Source organism: Ambystoma mexicanum, chromosome 1p (genome assembly GCF_040938575.1).
Source record: "Ambystoma mexicanum isolate Mex_15411 chromosome 1p, UKY_AmexF1_1, whole genome shotgun sequence".
Classification (NCBI taxonomy): domain Eukaryota; kingdom Metazoa; phylum Chordata; class Amphibia; order Caudata; family Ambystomatidae; genus Ambystoma; species Ambystoma mexicanum.
In genome coordinates, this window is record NC_090921.1 from 1,167,253,587 (window position 1) to 1,167,277,434 (window position 23,848).

The 23,848-nt window shown below is 45.2% G+C and overlaps 1 protein-coding gene across 4 annotated transcripts in view; it reads left to right on the plus strand.

Moving 5' to 3' along the window:
- KMT2B (lysine methyltransferase 2B) overlaps window positions 1-23,848 on the plus strand; it is a 1,990,704-nt gene that overhangs the window by 1,548,257 nt on the left and 418,599 nt on the right. For all 4 annotated transcript variants that reach the window (XM_069604859.1, XM_069604860.1, XM_069604861.1 and 1 more), the window contains one exon: window positions 17,831-17,932. In XM_069604859.1, the coding sequence (XP_069460960.1) occupies window positions 17,831-17,932 (102 nt within the window). The remainder of the gene's footprint in view (window positions 1-17,830; window positions 17,933-23,848) is intronic.

Sequence of the window (23,848 nt, forward strand, 5' to 3'; positions counted from 1 at the left end):
ATTCTGTGACTTTGGAGCAGTGCACACAACAGTACAATGGGGATACTTTATTATCACCCTAGCTTTTTACAATTTGAATTTTTGGTTATTTTTATGTGTGCCTAAAGACAAGCTGGTGTGCACATTTGTGTTTAACGCGTATGTTAATAAACGTATATAGCGCCCTAAAATGGTTGTGCCATGAGATCTTTGCTTGTACTCTTAAGTCCCGTCCCCTTTCCTCCATACTGTATGGGCGTCGCTCGCGTGCGAGGGACGGGAGATGGAATCTTTATCCCCTGAAAAATCTCCCCCCCCCCCCCCCCCTTTACAATTAGTGGCTCGGCCCTGGGAGCATGCGCTCGCCTGACACTGCTGCCACTCCTCAGTCCCTTTTCCGCATCAACGGGAATGGGCCGAATTCACCAGTGCTCCTGGGTTTGGCTTCGGCCATGTAATACCACGCACTCTTCCCTGGATATTCTTCTATCTTAGTCTTTTCCTTTTCAATTAGGTACTTGATCCTCCGACGCCACACTCCTCCCCGGCGCATGTCAAATTCAGCAGGCGTCAGCAGGTGTCCAGCCAGTGAGGGGCTCTTTACTACATCCGACCCCCATGCCCTTTGTCTCCGCTGCCTTGGCCCTGACCACGGCTGGGAAGGTTGTTCCGCGTGCAACGCACTGACTCCACGTGCACGGAAGAACAGGCAAGCTAGGTGGAGGGAGCTCTTGCAGAAGTCTCCTCCGGAGGACCTAAAGGACTTCGTCAAGCATCAATTGAGGCCAAAGGTGAGGCCTCTATTTACCATTGCACCCCATAAAGGGGGCTCCTTCCCAAAGAAGCGCCTGACCGGGAGGAACCTTTTGGGTTCTAGCACCAGCACGCGTACTGAGGCTAGTCCAGCTACCGGCCTCACGACCGAGGGGTCTCCGGATCCTTCCAGTGTCAGTGCTGAGGGACCGCAAGTTTCTTTTACCAGGGTTACTCCCGAGGGGCAACGCCCTAGTACCGGCATCATGTCCGAGGGTGGCGCCTTCACGTAGCACTACCGGCAGCTCTGCCAAGGGTAATATGCCTTCCAGGTCCTGGTCTGAGGTGCGGGATAGGCCTTATGTTCCAACACCAAGCGTCTTGGAAGGGGCTGGGTCCAGCGAGCCTGGCACCTCGCTGTCAAAATCTGAATCCTCCTCCCTCCCTTCCTCCTCACCTGTCCTTTCCAGAAGGTCGTCGTCTTAGTATTTCTTCTGTCATTGCGGGTTCCGGGTCTCTTGCTTTCCTTTCTTCCCCTTCTTCTGTAGCAAGTAGGGTCTCTCTCCTCGGGAAGCCACCCTGTCGGCAGGATATACCCCAACAGAGAGGCCCCCTCTGGGAGCCAGACCCAAAATCACAGGGAAAAGCCAAACGGCACAAAAACCCTGGTAAAGTGTTCCTTGGAACTTGTAAAGGCGAGCAACACACTTCTCAATCGCCGGGAGTTCCAACACCGATTCCGGAGAGAGGATGGCAATTCAAGCTGCGGGATAGCAGAGTCCCCGGGACAGGAGAGCGGAGCAGCCACCACTGCGGTAAGAAAGACAGACCGGTATCAGGAGGGAAGCCAAGAAGGGAAGACGGAAACAATAGCAGGTAAGAGGGAGGCGAGTTGCCAAGTAAAGAGTAAGAGGAGGAAAACGGGTAAGTCGCTACAAAGGAAAAAATAATCAGCCAGCTGACAAGGAAAAAATATAATACCGTGCCGAAACGCAGTGCAGCGCAGGCACGAGAGGAAACAAGTGCAACGCGCGGAGCTGCAGGAGGAGTGCAAGTTTATACAAGGCAGCGGCCATTGTGAAAACGACTAGACCGTTAACCAAGGTACGGCATAAGCGTAATGGGTCTAGTAATGGCGCCGCCATCTCCCCCATAGTTTCCAGTAGGGCATGACACTCGACTTTGGCCCGCAGAGTGACATAATAACCACCGTGCCAGACAAAATGATCAATCGTCCGATACCCCCTCTTGCAGAGTGGATGGAGGAACGAGTCACAAGGTGGGACTGGTGTCAACCAGGTGCGTGGCCTACAGTTTATCCATCAGCAACACAGGGCATGTTTCCCCTGCACCCCAGGCAGAGTGCGCCCCGGCCCCAGCAGCTGTTAGACACTATGTCAATATCACCTGCCACCTCTTCAGCCTCCAAAGACTGGTTCTTCGAAAGGTTCCTAGCGCTGATGCGAACTCCCCAGATGGGGGCCATCCTCCGGGATGCTATCGGTCATTCCTCATATGGCTCTGGTACCACAGGCCCCAGCGCAGCCCATGCTGCCCCTGACGGCTGCTTCGATTTTGGCTCCCCTGCCTCCTCAGCAGCCACCGGCTCCGGTCTCCACACTGCAGCCCACGGCGCCCAGTACTCCTCCACTGGTTCCAAATCCTCCGGCACTCAGGTGGACACAGACGAGGAGGAGGACCACGACACGCCTTCTTCAGCCAAGGCCTTCCACGACCGCCTTGCAGCTCTGGCAGAATGTTTGGGCCTTCCTCAGCCCTAGGTCGAGGAGCCCGAGGAGGGGGTCTTGGCAGAAGTCCTCACCCTAAGACCTCCTACCAAGACGGGGATCCCGATGCAGAAGGATGTCGTTGCCTTGGCCAAAGAGGGGTGGCTCAAGCCACACTCCGGCCAGCCTGTCAATCGGCACCTCGACGCCAAATATAGGCAGTTGGAGGGGTATACACTCTTGCTTTCGGTGCATTCTCAACTGCATTCTTCAGTTATCGCTCCAGCGTCGCTCTACTCTAAGCCTCAGTCGTCCTCGGCTACCTCATCCTCAACGCTGCGAGGCAAGGAGAAGATCCTGGAGGCGTACGGGAAAAAGCTGTACTCCCAACGCCTCGTTACACCTGCTCCAAGCCACGCTGATGCCATGCTGGCAGCCGTTAACCAAAGGCTCTGGCAGGAGATTGCAGACTTTCTACCGGAACTTCCTGCACAGAGCCAGGCTTGCTTCAAGGCGGGACTAGGAGAAGCCAGGTTGGACGCGCAGGACATCATGGAGTCCACAGTGGCCCACATCGATACCTCTGGCCGGGCCATCTGCATTGCCACGGACATGAGGACTGCCTGGCTCCAGGCTACTAAGTACAACCCCGACGTCCAGGAACGCATATTGGAACTTCCATTCGAGGGTAGTGACCTCTTCCACTCCACCACGGTTGAAGAATTAGATAAAAAGAACAGGTCGCAAACCGTGAAGTCTTTATCTATTCTTACGAAGGCCACGCCTAAGGCGTAACCCAGTCACATCAACACTCTGACAAGGGACGGGCGTCTGGCGGATACCAGGGCTTTCAAGAACGGAGGTCCAGACAACCTGGCCGTTCTCAGTCAGCACCGGAGGAAACAACAAATGGGAGGGGGGGTGCAAGAGCTTTTTCCAATCCCCCTCTTCCGCAACAGCCTCAGAAGGAAAGAAGGCATGACGCACACCTTCAGGTCCACGTGTCTCCGGTGGGGGGCAGGCTTGCCTTCCACGTGTCTTTTTGGCACCAGAACTTTTCGGACCCCTGGATAGTCTCCACGGGGTACCACCTACCGGTCCCTCCCTCTCATGCCTCCTGCCCTCCTCTCCCACAGATTGGGACAGCACTTCTTTTGGCGAAGATCCGGTCGCTCGTCGAGAGCACGGCAGTGCAAGAAGTCCCAGCCTCCCAGAAAGGTTTGGGCTTCTATTCCAGGACTTTCACCACACAGAACCACCAGGCTGGCCTGAGAGTTGTGTTGGACCTTTCCACCCTCAACCTCTCCCTCACTCTGCAAAAATTCAAGATGGTTACACCAGCACTCATTGTGGAGAAACTGGACAGGGGAGACTGGATGTGCTCCCTGGATCTGAAGGATGCGGATCTACACGCCCTGATCTGGCAGCCACATTGTTCCTTGCTTCGGTTCAGGATAATGGGCTGCCATTTCCTATACAAGGGTCTACCCTTGGGCCTCCACTCAGCCCCCAGTATATTTACCAGGTTAATAAACGCAGTGGCAGCCCTCCTCAGGGCCCAGGGCCAGCACGTCTACCCATACCTCGACTGACTTGTCCAAGCCTCCTCTCCGGAGGAGGTTCACCACACCTCCTCTCCGCTTATCAACACACTCCACGACCTGGGGTTTACTATCAATCTCAAGAAGTCTCCGCTGCAACCCATGCAGAGCCTTAGTTTCCAGGGCCTCCTCTGGGACACCTGCTCCGAGAGACTCTTTCCCTCGGAGGACAAGATCACGGCCATCAAGAGAGCCACTGATCACTTCCTCTCAAGGACAGTGACCTCGGTCTGGTGGTAGCAACACATGCTGGGTATTATGGCGGTGGTCCTGTTGGCAGTACCTCACACAAGACTCAAGATGAGGAGATTGCAGCTGCACTTCGCAGCTTCAGGAGAAGGGGCTCCCAAGCGGAGCCAGTCAACATTGCTACATTTCTCCACCCGGACCTCAAGTGGTGGTCTGCGGTTTGCAACCTGCGGTTGGACAAACCCTTCTGGCAGCCGATCCCTCAGGTCACCGTTACCACAGACTCCTCCCTAGAGGGCTGGGGGGTGGGGGGACACTGGACATCCACACCGGCATTGGAGTCTAGACTCCCAAATCAATTGGCTGGAATTGAAGGCCATATGGCTGGCCCTAAGGGCCTTCCTCCCTTTTATAAGGGACAAGACAGTTCTTATCCAGACAGATAACTCCACCAGAATGTACTATGGGAACAAGCAGGGGGTACCAGATACCCTCCACTGTGCAACCTAGCAGTCAGCATGTGAGAATGGGCTCTGGAGAGCAAAATCTACCTCACGGCCACCCATCCAACCTTGAGGCAGACCGGCTCAGCAGGCTAGGGGCAGACAATTACGAGTGACAACTGAACGACCTGGTACTAAAGGAGATCTTCCTCAGGTGGGGGCATCCCCAAGTGGATCTGTTTGCCTCTCGGGACAATAGGAAATGCCAGCAGTTCGCCTCCTGGCAGGGGCATGGTTCCGGCTCCCTGGACAACGCATTCCAGATACAGTGGAATGACATGACGGCATACGCCTTCCCACCCACAACCCTGGTCCACAGGGTGACCTGCAGGATAAAGGAATCTTGCCATCTCAGCATCATTCTCATAGTTCCCTGGTGTCCGGCGAGACCGTGGTTCTCTGAGCTGCTCAGCCTATCGGACAGGCCTCCCATTCACCTACCACTGGGACCAGCTCCCCTCCTGACCCAGCAGGGGGCAGGGTGCTCCACCCCGCTCCTCACAAACTAGCCCTTGCAGCGTGGTTCCTGAGCTGGTCACGCTAAAGCACTTGAGCCTATGCCAGGCTAATCTGGAGATCATCCAGGGCGCCAGAAGCACGGCTACTAGGAGCCAATACAAGAGCAAATGGTCTAGATTCTGTCATTGGGCAGACTCTATGGAGATTGACCCCCTTAAATTCACCTTGGACAACGTGCTCTCCTCCTCGGCGCACTTCGCCCACTCCGGCGTACAGATGGACAAAGGCTGCACCTATCTGGCAGCCATAGGAGCCTACAGGAATTCCGAGGGGGGTCTCTTCTCCTCCCCCAACCCGGTGGTCAAGTGACATCTGGCGGGCCTCCACAGGCTCTACCCGCCTACAAAGAAACACCCCATGTGGGACCTCAATGTAGTTTTGGGCACCTTGGCGCACAAACCGTTCGAGCCAATGGTGTCCGCAGACATCAGGCCGGTCACCCTAAAGCAGCTCTGCTTGAGGGCCTCACCTCTGCGTGCAGAGTCCGCGAGATCCAGGCTCTGGTGGCATCAGAGCCCTACACTACATTTCACAAGGACAAGATGGTCCTGCAAATGCACCCTGGGTTCCTACCCAAGGTGACCACCTCCTTCCATCTCAACGAGGAGATAGTCTTGCCCACTTTCTTTGCCAACCCCAAGGATGAGCCTCAGAGGGTGTTGCACTTTCTGGATGTCAGGCGCACTCTGAAATACTACCTGAACAGGACCAAGGCCTTATGCAAGTCGGATGCCCTTTTTGTCACTTTTGGGGGGGGGGTCAAGGCCCGGCTATCAAGCTTCCAAGGCCTCCATAGCAAGGTGGATGGTTGCGGCCATCAAGGAGGCCTATGAGGGACAGCATAGGCCAGCGCCAGCTAACTTGCATGCCCATGTGGCCAAAGCCAATGCCATCGGGTTCCAACAGCATGTGCCGTGGCAGGTCATCAGCAGGGCGGCTACTTGGGCCACCCCTCTGGCTTTCTGTAAGCACTACTGTTTGGGCGCTGCCTCTGTCAGACGCAACTTTCGGGCAGTCGCTTCTAAGAAAGCTGTTTTCTTAAGGTGGGGTCTCCTCTCCACCCTGGGGCTACATTCAGTTGTAATCGCCCATACAGTATGGAGGAAAGGGGAATGGACGTAAGAGTAATTAATAGTTTCTCACCGTAGTGACTAACGTACTCGGAGTCCCCTTTCCTCTATACGTCCCACCATCATCCCCCCCTAATAATACTGGTGTCATTGGGCAATGTTGCATGCTGTCGATGTGTCATTGGGGACTGCGTAGTGGTGCTAGTGAGCGGAGGCGCGCGCCTCTAAATTAAAAGGGTAGAAGATTTTTCTGGTGAATAAGGTTCCGTCTCCCGGCCCTCACGCGCGAGGGATGCACATACATTATGGAGAAAAGGGGACTATGGACGTTACTACGGTGAGGAACTATTCATTTCTTTGGCCATATTGTAGTTTGGCCTTCTTCCTGCTTTGATATGCCAGGGAATCCCATATAAGGTCATGACCTTGCCTGGGAAAGCTGCTGCTGTTGAACAATTTTTTTCCACCACTTTATCATAAACAGCCTTGACTTTGGTTTGTCTTGATGTAATCAGAACTCTCAGAATTATAAATTGATGTGTAATCCCGGTCACAAGCTGTGACAAATGGCAAAATATTAAAAGTTGTGCCTTTATATTTAAATATTCTGGATGGTTGGGGGTTTTTATAGTGTTCCCCGACACTTCACAAGGTAACTCTGTAGGTGGTTCTTTGCTGGGTTTGTCCCCAGTGGACATTTTTCTTTTCGTCACCTCCTTTTTCTTGTCACATCTTTTCCTCATGGATACTATGCCCTTCTCAGCCTTCTAAACCCAGGGATGTAATGCCCTGCTTACTAATCTGCAGCTAGGGATGTAGTGCCCTGCTCACTAGCCCGCACCTAGGGATATAGTGCCCTGCTCACTCTTCGGGAATTACGCCCCTGGTTTCTCTCGTCACGGTCTTTGCCCTTTTCCTGCTTTGCCTTCCCAGTTAGCCAAACGTTCTCTGTCCTCCTGCGCTGTCTTCCCCTTGGTTGGATCTTTAGTCTGCACCTTCTCTCTGGATCTAAGTGTGGTCTTTCACTTCAGGTCTGATGAGTCTTCCTCTCCTCTCCTGATTTTACAATCTGGTATCCCTCTCTGGGGACTACAATCTGGTCTTACTGCCAACCCAGCAACTTCCCTCTCCTCTATCAATCATATTCCTCTTAAACCCCACAACTCGCTTTCTCTGTATCACAAAACTCCCTTCCACTCTTGTCATCGGAGGTGTTTTTTTTTTATTGTGCTTGGACTGACTAACTTCCTGCTTTGGGCATGCTCCATTGCAGGGATGCTTTGTAGTCCTGAGTTAATGGGAGAAATCGTTAGATAGGGGAGTGCCACCTTGGATCCCATTTCAGTCTGCTTATTGCTGGCTGGGAAGGAGCTGCAGAGTTGTGTTTATGGGAGGGCGAATGGACTTGTGCCCTGGTCGCCCACCTTAGGTGTGGGAGTGGGCACATGACTGCCTGATAAAAAGAGGTCAGTACCTGTTTTTTTACAAAACATGGTGCCAGGATCTTTATTCTTGTGAAATTCCGTACTGACCAATTAACCTCTTTCTGTGATCACTGTAGTACACACAGTGGGCCAGATTATCAAAACTATTTTTGCGCAAGTGATGAAATGTACTAGCGCATCCCGTCCTTTGTGCCAAACAAAATTCACCCAAATCCAAAAAGAGGGCCTTTAAAGTGTGCATCTTAGATGCACACATTCAGATGCCCTTTTTCAATCCTTTGCGGAAATAAGGGGGCATTTTTGCGCAATTCAATGTGCATCCAGAATCCACAAATGGGATGCGCTTTCAAATGCGCAAAAATGAAAGACCTTCCCCTGCACCTGTTTGAACTAGGTGCAGGGAAGCCCCAATTCATGATATGTTCATTTCTGAGCCTTTTATGTATTTTCTATGAAGTGTGATAGTGCCAGTGTTAAAGGATGGAAACACTTTATTTTTACTGCATTTCACAGTGACAGGCCCTACAAGGGACTGTTGCTCTGAAACCCTCTCCTGTAAATTAGTGTCAAGAGCAGGCTACTGCAAGGTATAAAATACGCAGTTTGGCAAAGCAATTTGCTATGCAGTTCTATGGGTCTTCTAATTAAATTGACCCTTGTGTAACAAATCTAGCTGTTTGTTGAATGAAAGCACAGCTCACCCTTCATTCCTCTCTTGCCCTCAGGGCTCACGCTGCCCTCTTTTCCCCGTTCACTGCAAGTTCAAAGAGGCTAATGGCGAGAGAGTGCAGCAGTAGTCTTCTCCTCCACTCTTACGTGCCAAAAGGCCTGTGTGGGAGTGCTAGGCAAGTTTTTTTTTTTCTTTTTTCAAATAATTGAAAACCAGAAGTAAATCGGGATGATACTTTCATTAAAGACCAGTATGTTTTAACTTTCTTTTTTCAAAGACAGTCATGCAATTTAATTTCTAAAAATGTAACTTGTTAATGCATAATTAACGTATTTCTACTGTGAAACACTGCATTGTCTCCATGTTTTACAGTAAAGTTCAGATTGGTGTATCTAAATCTCATAGTGTCAACTATTTCATTTTGTTGGGTAAGATTCATCACATTTGCGAGTGAAGAATTTTGAAAACGTACATGATCACACAGACAAATGCTTTTGATTGCAAACCTAGTTATGAGATTTTCTGGTTGCATGCAACTGTGCAACTGGTGCTCAACCCATGCGCTGATCCTATACTCCTTGACCTTCTATCTTGCCATATCGCCCTGTTGCTCTATACTGGCTGCCCCGAAAGAGAGATGGCAACAAACTACAGTATTTCTCCACTGCAGCCCATCTTTGCACGACTGTTCAGCCATCCTGGAAATGCATTTAGTTCGCCTTTGAGAAAAGGGAGAACTGCACATTTCTGCAAAAAGAGCAAATTAAAAAAAACACATTCTCTGTGCTTTTTTCATTTACACTAATTTTTGAGTATCTGCCGCAGTTTGTCCGTTCAGTATAGCACAACTAGTGTAGCCTTCTCACCCTTTTGTGGGAAATCCATTGATCATGTTTGTTGAGTTGGATTCTAACTCTGGCCTGGTGGACAGAGTTGAGGAGGCCACACTAGTTATAGTGAACAGGGGAAACTCTGGGAACTTAGCCAAACCAATCAAGGTAGCATGGAGAGTGGTCAAGGCTGTCTCAGGAGGGGTGAGTCGAGTCAGGGGTCCACAATGAGCCCACACAATGTGCAATCAAGGATTACACTTAGACAGGCAAATACACAAGTTCTTATATTTATTATTGGCCAAAGAACACAATATAAAAATGACTTGGAACAGGTAATATCACACAATACTAACAATATGAAACATATATACAGTCAGTATAGAATGATCAATTCTCCCCCACAATACCTGAAAGGGAAGGCAAGTAATTAAGTATATATCGATATTGATAGTTTATTTGTATAGCGCCTATACACATATGTTTTTCAAAGCGCTTCAAGGCAAGGGAGGGAGCAAGGGGAAATACAGTAACATCCTTAAAATACCTCGAGACATTAAGAATGTGAAATTAACTATCTTACTTAGCCTGACGACATTTCATATAGTGCAATAGCTTTGACAATGATAATGATAAGGAGGGGAGTGGGAGGTAGCAAATGAGCACTCACATGAGCACTCGCAGTCCACTTGAATTACAACCTTCACGTATAAAGTCCAAACCTGAGTTGATTTGGGCCTTGTGCAGAAAGTTTCCAAAGAGTTTTTGTTGAAAAAGAGATGTGATGATGGGTCCAAAAGGTTGTCCAAAGAGTTTACAAGTAAGGAAAATGTTTTTTCCAGTTATTTTTTACTTTAGCCAATAGGTTATAAAAGTTCTTCACAAACTTTAAAGGGTCGGGATGGGGTACCGGTAAGTATCGTTATAACTTACCCACCCGTACTTCGACTTTTCATCAGACTTGCCAAATCACTGGGAGGGGTTGCCAGAGGTAGGGTTTTCCACCATTGATTCCAGTCAAAGAAGCCCAGGAGCTGCGGGTGAAAGAAGAGTTCCTGTCTGGTACAGGAGCTGTGTGCAACCTCTTCTCATGGAACAATGCAGCAGGCACCAATGCAGGACTCTTCAGGATCCTCGATTAGATGCAGGAAAGCTGGGTTTTAGTGATTGCCACTGATGCACGGTGACAGACAGCCTTCTATCTTGGGACCCGTCGATGCTGGAATGCCGTAATCTTGCAGGAAGTATACTTGCAGGACAAGCTGAAGACCCCTGAAGGTCCGAGTCAAAATAGCGAACTGTGACACTTCTACCACTGTAGCCCCAATCTGCAAGGCACTGAGAAGAAGTTGAAAATGGTTGCTTCCACCACTCCTAAGGGTCAAAGCACCAACAAGCATCTTCTAAGATCAGTAGCCAGACAGGGCTCCACCGGGACTGCAGCAAAGGTTGGTCACCAGGCCTCTTCAGGACTGGTCCACGGGTCTTCCTTCATCTGAAAAGCTACACAGGATACGTGGCTCCTCTTCAGAGCTCTCTGGAATGGCCGCCGGACTCATCTTATCCTAAAGTCCAGTAGAGCACAAACTCAGCCCAACCAATGGAAGATCTATCCCACACACCCACTCCCTAGCAGTGGTCCAGTCAGGGACAACTGTTAGCAAACTCATGCATACACTATAGACACACTGGAACCAGTTTGTGGATTGGCACCAGCCAATCCCAACCCACTTCCTGGCTTCCAACACACATGGTCACCATTGGCCTGTGAAAAAGCTTTCCCGGGCAAGTGCGTAACCATGAAAGGAATTTTCTGACCTGGCAAGGCAGGAAGGTGGTCAAAGAACAAAATGACCAAAGAACAAGTGAAAAACCTTGTGGTGTGGCCTTGTTAGGACACACGCCACAGTTAATAGCCAAACACGGTAAACATGAGAGCTAAATAAAAGTACAGTAAAAAATGTAAACATATCACTGCTGCTACCAGCTTGTCCTTAGGCACATTTAAAAGTAACCAAAATCCTTTCAATGCAGTTCTAGGGTGATACACAAGTATCCCCTTTGCACTGCTTTGGGAGATGCATTGTGCAATATTTAAAGGTTACCCAAAATAGATAACGTGTAAAAAGAAAAGGGGAAACGTAGTTTCCTCTACTGACAGTCTGAAGGACTAGTCAGTTTACCCATAATAAATGAGCAAAGGGCCAGTGGCGTGAAGCTGAAGGCCTCACTTCACTGTAAAACGGCTGGTCAAGGTGTAAAAACAAAAGCAAACAGTTAGGGGGTTTATAGAATATGGTGGAAAAGTTGCTCCAAGAGAACATTCCTAACAATGTGCATTCCTGAAAGTTGAAATTTATATTGATAAATTAGGTTGCTGCGATTTTTCAGATGGTATCCCAGTGTGATAACACTAATCTGCAGAGATTTGCGTTCATGTGCCAGATTAAAGTACTTGTGCCACTTCATTCCAGCAGGGAAGGCATGGCCTTTCCCATGTCTAAGATTGATAAACCTGGACACAGATATACTTTCGTGACAGTAACGTGTTGTGCTAGCTATAAAAAGTAACATAGCATCAGTATCGAGCGGGCCTGGAGCTTGGTACCTGCAAAAGAGGGTTGTTAAAACTGCCAGTCACCTAAAATAGAGTATCACGTTTTAGTCAAGAGAGATGATTACGTCGTCAACTTCAAGGCTATGGAACCGCAGTATTGGAGCCTCATATTGCCAGCGGACGATAGTGATCCTGGACAAATCATTATATTTTACTGTATGGTACTCTGCTGCCTTCAGTAAGAAGGTTTGCCTTCTCACATTCTGATGCTTTGTTTAGTCCGTTCCCTGATCTTTCTTTTTATGTATGCCATTTGAGTGAAGCGGTCATGGACAGAAGGGAACTGACTAAATGGTGAGAACTGACTTTGTCTGGCACAAGAAATGGGTTGCTTTTTTATACAATTTCAAAGGTACTTTTTCACATCATAAATAAGTCAATAGGTCTGTCTGTGTGTTGGCTGTGTTTAAACTATAAAATACAATTGAAAACCCCTGTTGAAATGTTTTAAGCTCACATCAATTGATATTCTGGCACTTTTACGCTTGCCTTAATGATGGAGAATATGAACCCATAATCATTCTCCTTTTGCATAACATGCTTCTATAAATATTATCAAGTTGAGTTATGTGTGTACTTTCCAAGTCTGATCTACAAACCAGGGTATTATTTTAGTTCATGAAAGTCAAACATTCACAAATGATTGTGCCTTGTTCTATGGCATCTGGGAAACAGTGTGTCAAGTGTAGAAATTGCAGATTGGCTCATATACCCGCTTCACCTCTTAGAAATGTGTGTGATCCTGGGCAACTCTTTTAATCTTGTGTTGCCTAATCTGTTAAAATTGCCATGTTCTTAAAATGTCAAAATTGTCAGCCCCTGCGAGTGATTTAGTTCTCATGATATGCTCTTCAAAAAAAGTCTCTTTTATAGTTTAGCTAGCTATTGTATTGCTTCATATGTAATAATAGTAACCTTGATATATTGCACAACACAACCTCTTGAAAAACCATGGCTTTCTTCTAATCTATGTGCGGATACATGGACCTTTCTGGTACCTGCTAATTCACCCCCACTATTCTATGAAACGTTATGTGTACATTTTACATAGCTTCCTGTCTGTCACCATGCTTGAGCACTTTCATAGTTTGTGTGAGAGTGCTAATATGAACCCTCTACTAGGTTGGATGTGCCTTTTTCATACGGATATTGTACTGTGTCCTGCATCTTAAGACTACACCCTTCTCGTGGCTATGTTTAAAATGTCTCCTGCACTACCCTGCTGCACTGCTAATGTTTGCCTTGAAATGGCGCTTGCTTACTATTCTGATTCCAGCAAGCCTGACCAATGGTAAGGGGACTGGAAGGGTGTACCCATGCATATTTTGATTGTTGCATGGCAGCGTATCAAGCTATGGGTTGTGCTCGCATTGGGCAGGGGCCACGGCTAAAGATTGTGGATGGCTTCATTTCTTTGGATCAGGTGGGGGAGGCCAAATGCATCTGTGGCCTAGGCCCCAAAATCCCTTAAAATGGCCCTGAGGTGGTTTGTTCCCTGTCCCAGGCTGAGGAGTTTTCCTTCTCTGAATTTCGTTTTGGTGTCCTCTTGTGCCAAACAGCTCAGGGTATGTATTGAGCATTACTCCTGTATGAATAGTCGTGTCCTAATGTATGTTTTCCGATTGTCCCAAATGCGCACAGTTAAATTCACATAGGTTTTTGTTTGGCATCCGTTAGCCTGGGGGAGCGAAACGTAGCTCCTGGTAGCTGCTGTTTTCAAGCTAACCAGGCTCTTCTAGGCTAAAAGCATGTGCTAAATAGCTCCCAGCTACCCTTAATTTCAAACCCTGCATTCTCTGTACGGGGAAGGGCTGGACTTATAGCTGCCACTCTGGTTATCCAATGGGTTAGGGGTGTGCAAATTTGTAAGCGTGTTTTAGTCTGGTTTTTCCTCGGCTGGGAACAAGGGATTATGGGAGATATAGTTCCTTTCTTTTTGTTTCAACATACTTGGGACCATCTTGTTGAGGGACGTGTTTTCCAGCCTTCTTTCTGGTCTGTGACCTGACTGGGTCTTTGTGATGGTCCATATGCTCCAAGGTCCAAAATTCCACTACCTGAATCCAGTCAGTGTTTTGGGTCTGTTCAAGAGGAGAATCATGGGACATGTATTTTTTCTGGTTTGTTTATTCCAAAGGGGATTGGTTCTATGACCAGGGATGTTTTTACTTTACACAGTTGCTGTTGCACACCTTGCGATACCATACTCGAGGCAATATGGCAAAGTCAGTGTGTTCACTTCGCCACATACTCTTTTGGGGTTACATAATGTGTAGATACATTTGTGTACGATTGGTCATTTTGACTGTTTCATTGCATAGTATATTTTTAACATACATCTGTGTGGAGCATCTAAAACTTGACATCTTTGTTAACTGTACCTTTACACCGCCTGCCCCCCAATCTTCCAAATGTAAGACGTATTGCTCAGCCTGTACTCTCTTAGGAGTTTGGTTAGACTAGAGTGTGAAAAGTCCTTGCACATCGACTAGGTTGTCCTCTCAGAACCCAGCATCAGTGTTTGTTCTGAAAATACCTTCTAACATCCATCAATGTGGGCCAAGGCAAGTTTTCAGGAATTGTTCCCTAGCTTTTGGTAATTGTCCATCCATATGAACAAAGGGATGATCGAAAAAATCCTAAAAATGAGGAAACCGGGATTTCAGTCCTCACTTTGATGAAATGTGACCGTTTCTATTACAGGGCATTAATGTTGTCAATCACTGCACAAACCAAACCAGGATTTGTGTGATCAAATTTCATGCAGAAGGCTCTTTATCTCCATGATATCTTAAATGGCAAGTTCGGGCGGGATCAGGAATGAGCATTGATAGCTTGGGACTACCAGGCACCAGCCTTTTTGCTGAACTGATCATATTGCCCAGATTTAGATTGTTGTCATTTTTGTCAGAATTAGCACTTACAATTTTGATACTAAATAATCATGATACAAAGGATAATGGGAACTGCTAAAATGGAGCAGACAAAACATAGCCCAATGAAAAGCAAGTAAAGCGTGCCGACTAATCCAGAGATTGGATTCTACTTTTTCAGCATCTAGGCTGAAGACTAGCATCTTAAAAAATGTCCCAAGCAAATTGATTCATTATTACTTTTTAAACATGTGCAACACGTGATATTCTTGCATTCCAAGTGGATCTAGAAATGACTATCCTCTAAGATGTTGCAACCATTCAATAAATGGCCACCTTCTATGTATAGTAATGATTTTATGCCAACATAAGAAATGTAAATGCTTTGCATCTATCATCGCACCCTAGGTGAACAGATCTACTTTACTCGTGACTTACTCTACTGAGCTGTCCTTCAGGAAGAACGAGTGTCCCTAGGAGTAGGCAAAGCTGGCCTTAGGCCGCAGTGATGAACCGTCTATCTAACTGGGATAGAAGGAAACGTGACACTTTGCCATTAAGTGTCCTAAAAATTAGGAGGACTACTTGCGCTTGCGGTGCGCAAATATCCTTGCTCCTCAGGAAGAGGAGTTAACCTCTACTCCATCTATGTCTGATGGGGTGGATTGTGGATAAAATGAAATTTAAATGAAAATAGAAATTTAGCACTGAATGCCACACAATGCATCAACTGATGCGTACAGAACGAGCATGTTTAAGATTATGTAGGTTACGTTTGAGAAGGGATTGTTTAATTATTTATTCCATCCTCCCTTGAGTGTATTCCTGACGCAACCTGTCATTCAGTGCTAACTGTATTTCATTCAATTATGACTTTCTTTCATTTTTATATGATAGGTTTCAACTCTGGCATCCCCCAAACTAAGTAAAGGATATCCTTGTGTTGGTAGACTGGTTTCAGTGACTCTCTATCCCTTGTGTCACCTTTATCAGGACCGTTGAGTTTCTATATTTTAGTTCAGGAAACTCTTAAGGAGATTGGAATAGGGAGATCCTTATCTTGTACTTGTATTTCACCCTATATGAGGGACAAAAATCACAGAGAGAATAACGTTTCTTCTCACACCCTTGCAGTTACATGAATTGTTCTTGTGTATTACACACACAGAATATTAACACTAGATCTGCTTAACAGGGCTCACCTTTGATTTATGCAGAAAAAAAACCTTCTCTGTGGTTTGCATATTCCTGTCTGACACTGTGCCCACCTTGGATTTCTCTTCCCATGTGTATCTAAGTAAGACAGGGGGGCAGGAAACAGTGTACAATGTAATGTGATTGGCAAAGCTGTAATCTACAGCTATTCAGACTCCACTGAATAAGAGCTCATTGGCGGAGAAAGAATATTAAGCACTACGGTACTTGCCTATCCTGCGGCATTCGTCTCCGAATCTAGCACGCATGACTTTCGGGCGACATTCCTGGTGTCTGTTTAAATGCCGAAGTTGATTGGTGTTTATGGCATTTCGGACAGTCACGTGAGCGGGGAGAAATATACACGCTATCCTGCACTATTGCCAGCAAGTGAATTCTCGTAACATATGTATGGAATCTGATATCTTGGAGTGTTATGGCATTAGTGTATGTCAATGAGAACTACATAGCTTCCTCCCTTGCTTCCCTTCATCCAGTATTTGGGAGCCCCATCAGTGTATAAAATAATTTTCAGACTTACGTGGTCCAAAGTTAATGTCGTCGTGACCACAGTCCATTCGATTCTCCCTCAATTTTAACTGACAATCACAATTGGTTCGTTAATATGGACTGCGGATCCATTACACAACCATCTGTAATGTATGTACATTTTTATCTAGGGGTAGAGGTGTCATATTTTCCTTCCCTGTTGGAAACAGTGTTTTAAGAATACTATAGAGGGGACTCAGAACTACTAGGGATTTCTCTTTCACAGGGCTTGTCCCATGTGTTAATATCTCACTCCCAAAACATGTGGGTAAGGGGATATCTGCTCACTATATTATTACGCTCTATATTGCAAGAATTCAATTGGCATAAGTTATTATGCATAACCGCCAAATCATGCCTTTGAATTTCCTCATTCAAACCCTGTCAGTATCAAGTCTGCAGATCCATTGCTGTTTCTTTTTCAATAGAATTTCACCAGGGTGCCAACCTCTTTGGTGTATAGATTTTCTCCAAGGTAGTCCAAGATAGTCGACTTCAGCTGTTCAGTCGTGTGTCCTTTTTGTAGGGAGAGTGCAACTAGAGGTGGTGTGGTGTGTGATCTTGCTCGTTCTTATACAGGATTTGTTATGCAATTCTTTTTTAACAGGACGTAAGGTCATCCGATATATATCCCCCATGTTGCATGGAGCGGTTATTAGATAAATCGCACTTGCTGAATTGCAATTAGTGAAATGTTTTTGCAACCAGGGTGTGTGCCACTCCGTCATGTTTGTTTTCCTTTTGTTTTTTTTTTACTACTCTTTCTCCAATAATGTTTGTAATTAACTTTTCTCTTGTATGATTTTCTGGCATGTTAATTTGTTATTGTTTATGTCTTAACTTTGAATTTGTTAAAGGTTACTGATTAACCATAAAACAATTTCAAAAATATCAAAGCTCTAAACTTTGCCCATCTGTCTGCTTTATTACTTTTCCTGTCAGTTTGTTTTTAGGTGACAGGCTATATGCCAATACTGTTTAACAGTGTATTCTTCATTAACACACTTCTTGTACAAAATAAAGCCTCTAATCAACACAATATTATGCATTCTCCTGTAATCATTTACAAGGGGACAGGACTACATCCCTGTGAATTATAATTACTGGTACAAATGATATTAGCTTATGACTGACAAATGTTTTGTCATAAACTTACTAACTTAGCTACTCTTTCCGACTTTTTTATACTAGTGTCTTGTTATGAAGCAATGTGGTAATATTGACCTTACTGGAAGGCTAGCTACTTTTCTTCGATGCAGAGTGGTCATTACTCACTTTTGAATGTTGTTTCTCCAATGTTATATCCTTCAGCACTGGAAGGGTCCGGATAAAGACACCAACAGTGAAGGCAGTCCTGGACCTGGACCTCGAAACCGTGAAAGATGAAGACTTGAGTGACACCGAAAGCATTACGTGAGTGATGGGTAGGGATGTTAATTCGAAGAAATAAGAGTAACTGGTTCAGGATATATGGTGGGTATAGTGAAGGAAAACCGAAAAAGATGTTTCTGCACTGTAACCACCAGTTGCACATATGCAATGATGCAATCTCTGTCCCTGATTCCTGCATCTAAAAACATTAGCTGGTACAGTCGAACAGCTACTGGACAGATGTTAATGGTCAGAGTCTGATTTCAGCAGCTCCACAAAACAATTGTATTTACTACTATAACTGAAAGGATCTTCAACCATGACACTAATTCTATGTGCTGTTGATGTTTCTGTTAGGGAGGTTTTTGAAAAGTCACTGGTGAAGTGTTCAGTAGACCCAACCAGTAGTGTAATAACGTGGTGTCCACCAAACGTGTCCAAACTCTCCCAATGGTAACATAGCAGATTAGTCTGGCTTCACTCTTAAGAAGGTCTGGCCTGGTGTCAAGATACAATTGGGCACCATCACACCCCTTCCATGTGCCCACGAAACACATTACACATACTATATTAAAGAAATGTATATTCATTCTTACAATTATTATGCAAGGTAAAAAAAAGAATTGGGTACCAGAGGTAAGTAAGCAGAACATAGTATGCATAGAAAAACAGTAGGGGTTGAACAAATCCCACCTCCATTCAAAATCAAAACAAATTGAAAAAGACAGTCACTACCATTGAAATAATATAAACACGTAGGTTATTATGGTAGTGAGGAAAAGGGGATTAACAGTTAGGCAGACCATTACAGTCCCAGATCACGAAAGTAAACCAAGTACAATACTGGGTCCATAATTGAGGACCCAGTTCATCCACAAAACCCAGTAGCAACAATTATATACAAAGATGCACAATTTAACCACCATAGGCAATATGTTCTGAGTGAAGAGCAGTCATTAATCATTCCAAAACAAATATAACCTAATATAGTACACTTTAAAAATACCCTGGTTGTCTTAAACTCTAGGGCCCCAAGTACACGTAAGCACCAGCTCAAGTCACCTTAGTAGATAGCTCACAAGTTATGTTCCAGTCTCTTGCCTGGGGCTAACCTACACTTTGCAAGTTCAAATACCAAATCTAGCTGTTGTCCTTCCGAGGTCAATACATTGAGTGACATAATATGGAGGAATAACACTGGTCATTACAGTGCTCATAAGAGGGATGAATCTGCCATGAAGCACTGTATAAGAATACAAATTATCATTATTGGTAGATTTGATTCTAGAAATTCCTTTTGGAGTGACAGGGCCTCTTAGTCATACCACTTATCTGTCTGTGTTTTGTGTATGTTTTCTGCCACTGAGGTCCACCTGGACCTCTGGAAGAGCAGCTCTTAATTATACCTGTGGGTGAACAACACCCCTCTGATACCCTTATGGGACCCACGTTTGGGGGTACACCTTTGTACCTCTTGTGTGTGTGTTTTTGAGTCTTCAAGCTGAGTGACCCAAGGACGGAATCAAGAGAGGACCTGCATAGGCGACGTCTTCCTAAGCTACGAGTGGTGCACCTGCTGTTCTTTCAAAATACCCTGGAAGCCAGTCCTGTGTGGCTGACGGCCCCGAGAAGGAGTCTGCGTGAGTCCAGAAGAGGAGTGCCTGGACATCCTGGTCCGTAGAAGTCCAGTTGTGTTGGCCAGCGTTCAGAGGAGTGTTTTTAACCACTGAAAGCCAGATTGCTGCATATTGCCCAGAATAGGGGGTACCCTGACATGGTGCTGCTTGACAACTGGAGCTGCGAAAGTTCCATTTCATTGAAGAATCCTTCAAGCGGCATCCCTGACACAAAATCTTACCTCTTTTTCCCACCAGTTAAGGTCCAAGGTCACTGTGTACAGAGGAGGGTCCTCCGGTGGATTTCCTGCCACCAAAATCTCAAGACGTCCTGAGGGTCCTGACTTGGTGAGGGCCCGCAGTCCAGTCCAGTGGTCGAGTCCAGGTTGCCAGAAGCCATTCAGAGGTATGTGCTGCGGCTGCAGCACCGGAGAAATGAAAGTCTGTAAACTGCGAACATCCTGAAACCCGACACCTATTTATGCCACTTCACCCGTCATGGCTGAAAGGCATCCAAGGTCCCCAAGGGTCTTGTCTTCTGTAGCCAGGCCTTGTTGGGGTCAATAGTAAGATTTACCTTTGTGGGACATCCAAAGCCGAAGTAACGACCTGCCACCAGAGACCACTGCGAAGATCGAAAGTGCTGCCATTCTGACACTGCTTGGTTCCTTCTTTCCTCTTGACCTCGACATCCCAGCGATGATTTCTTCCAAAGGGAGTCTAGCCACGAAGGGTCCCGTTGAGTAAAGCCAAGAAACTCCACCACTTCGCCTGCCAAGGCACCAAAGGTACTGTTATGAGCAAGAGAATCTTCCAGCCTCCGGAATCATACAGGAGTCCCAGATACATCTTGAATCCTGTTCTCCTGTGGCATCTCATGTACTTTGGGGTGGTGGGATGTGTAGAACAAAAATCGGAGCATTATTGAACTTATTTGGACTGGGTGTAATATACAAGATAAAGTACTATAACTTTTCCCTTTTAGGTTGCCCAGGTGGGGTATCCTCACACAATATCACTGCTCCAGTCTAAAGAAAGTATACTGCCCATGTTCCTAAACTAACCTGCCTTTCTAAATTTATCTATGAAGTTACACCTTTCTTAGCAATTCTCATGCCTTTTAAAAACTGTCAGCAGTTGGTGCATTTTTTATGAATCAAAGTATAGTGTTACCACATAGAGTATGTATATTGTTGCCATTATTAGAATAGTGCTGCTTGAGTACAAAGTGTATTATTTGTGTATATATTCATCTGAACCTTATTTAATATAAAGAAGCAGTGTTATCAAATAAGTGTGTGGACATTTCTTTGTGGGGGCATGGGGATTCACTGTATTTAAGAAGCAGCCGGCATCACCTCCTGAGATTGTCGGCCTTGGTAGCTCGTTCATAGCTACCATATAGAGAACCTTGGCTGGGGTATACCCCAACCATATAGAGGACAGAAATACAGATACCCCGGCCTCCAGTCTTCAAAGTAGAGTTTTCAAAGCTTTCAAATATTCCCTAATGGGAATAAGCAGGTCAACCAAATAGTTCTTCTGTGGTTATAGGGTAAAGTTAAGGCAGTTTTTGTACAACCCTCTAAGGGATCTGAAACCATTTACAGAAAAAAATCCGATGGCAAGGATATAAAGAGCAAATCTTTAACTTGAATTCTATAAATAAATACTTGGCTAAAATCCCCAGGTGTCTCAACAATGGACACTTTATATAACTATGTCACAAATATAGTCTTCGTTTCCTCTGTTTGTTACAAATGTAAGTCTGAAAATCCAGGCATCAGTGCTTTGATGAGCAATACAGGTGTGCTAAACTTAACTTTCTTCATTGGGGCGTGGCCAAGCGGCAGAGAAGATGGCCACGTAGTTCGAGAGCTCTCGAGCTTCAGAGAATTAATGTATTATTGAAGTAACTTCTCCCGTATTGTAAATACCTTTTTTCGTTAGGGCATTTTGCAGTTATGGCACGAGGACTAGATTTCTTGAACTTTTAAGTTTCTTTGCTGAGAATGTTCCTGTCATCAAGCCTACTCCCATGGTGTCAAACTTCCTCAGAGACTTCGGAGTGGCAGGGAAGGTGACAGAATGTTGAATAGCAAGTGAATAGCAGTTTATCAGGGGTGAGCTCTTCTTTGTTCCCCTTCTGGGCTGCTTTATTTGTGACAAAAGAGGCTCTGAACGAGTGGCTGCTAGAACTCGTATGCGGATGTTGTGAGGGGGCGAGGCCTGCATCCACGGCCCCATATAATAAAACCTCCCAAAGCGTCCTGTCAGCTGACTGGCTCACACGCATAAAGGCACTCTGCTATTCATAGATAACACATTATTTCCACAACAAAGCCAAGGAAAATCTATTGATGGTTTCAATGGATTTAAATTGCTAAAAAAACACATGGACTGCTGCACGTTATGCTTGAAACCATTGGTATTTGGAACTGTTGATTCTTTTTCCACTATATCCAAGAAAAAATAATTTATTTTCATGAAGTAAACTGTATTTGACTTATTATTGGATTCATATTATATTTATCAATATTGTATTCATATACCACATTCCAATAATCTGCTCTTCTCGTGGTACTTCACTTAACCCTCGTACGATTTCATCTTAACAAGAAAGTACTACCAGTGAAGCCATCAGAAAACCAATTAATTTTATATCTAACTAAGGTACTCATCAACATTACTTTCAAGAAATAAACTTTTTGCTCCTTCTTCCTAAAATATCCACATTGGTACTCAACTCACCCTTCTAAAATGGCGGACCACACATACACATCAATCTCCTCGACCAATACACCTTTAGATGCATGTATGGAGAAAATTCTAGAAGAATTGGGCAACATTCGTTCTATCTCTTCATTGGATTCACGCTCTCTCTCCATTCAGAAAGATATTAAAAATTTCAAATGTGAAATTAAATCTTTCTCTGGTCGGCTCGAGGAGATGGAAGAGAGAATTGGTCATGTTGAAGATAGGGTGGAAGGTTTTGAAAACATGCAAGTTTGATTGGCACAACTAGAATCTGGAGTCATTGAGTTAGAGGTCAGAAATAGAAGAGACCATCTTTGTTTTTATGGAATACCAGAAAAAATTGAAGGTAATGACCCCATCAGGTTTCTCATTAACTGTATCCCATCAACCTTGGGTATTACCTTCTCTCCTCCTCTGGAATTGCAAAGTGCCCATAGAATCAAACCCCGATATCCCAACAAGAACTCCACACCTAGACCTTTCATTGTATGCTTTCTTCGGCACCAACAAGCTCAGCAAGTTCTACTCGTCACTAAGAGAAGATCTCCTATTCTTTTCCATAATAATAGAATCTACATATCTCCTAACTTCTCCAAATCTACACAGACCAAAAGGAAAAACTTCCTAGACATGAGACCTCTATTGAAATCTCTAAATATTATGTACGGTCTACTAGAACCAGCCAGAATGTTAATTACTATTCCAGATGGTCTTACTAAAGAGTTCTCTGACCCTAATGATCTACAGAACCTTATTCAAGCCTTAGAGATGACGCCGTTGGATACTACTCCCATGGATCCAACATCTAGCTTGCACAATTCTGATACTCTACCTCAATCATCACCTTTTAAGTCTCCCAAGACACAACATTCAAAATTCTTATCCAAACACAGCAGATCAACTTCCGCTCTACCAATGGATTCCTCCTCCACACCATCTCACTTAAGGGACAAGTCTAGATCCCCTATTAGCAGATCCCACTCTCACCACTCTGCAAACTGATTCACATGGATTGTAGCCAATTATGCTTCATTACCACTTTCACTAAAATAAGCTTAACTAATGTAGTTACTTTTATTACGAGCCTTCTTATATGCTAATTATGAACTTTTCTTCCTACAACATTTGCTTTTCTTGATCTCTTATAACTTTTTCTCTTTTGGTCTATGCATACTCTATCTCTGTTCTCTGGTTCTCCCATGTTTCTGATACTAGTACTACTCTTTTATAACTATTTCTACTTATAATCTTATTCCTCTCATTTTTACTTATTTTCTCAGTCATTATATTCTTCCTTTTTCTTTTTATTATCGTCTCCCCTTCCCATTGTGTTGTCCTTGATTGTTTAGTGTTAATTATTTTTTAGATATGATTTGTCTTGCAATGGTTCTAATACTCTTAATTAACAATGTTTCAAAGTGCCCAGCAATGATATATTATTACATATTATATCCTACTTCAACCATCAATCACTCTTCACTTACAAATGTCAATTAAATATTTAACCTGGAATGTTAAAGGTTTGGGCCATCCTATTAAGCGAAGTAAAGATTTATCCATACTTAGTAAACAGAAACCCTATATC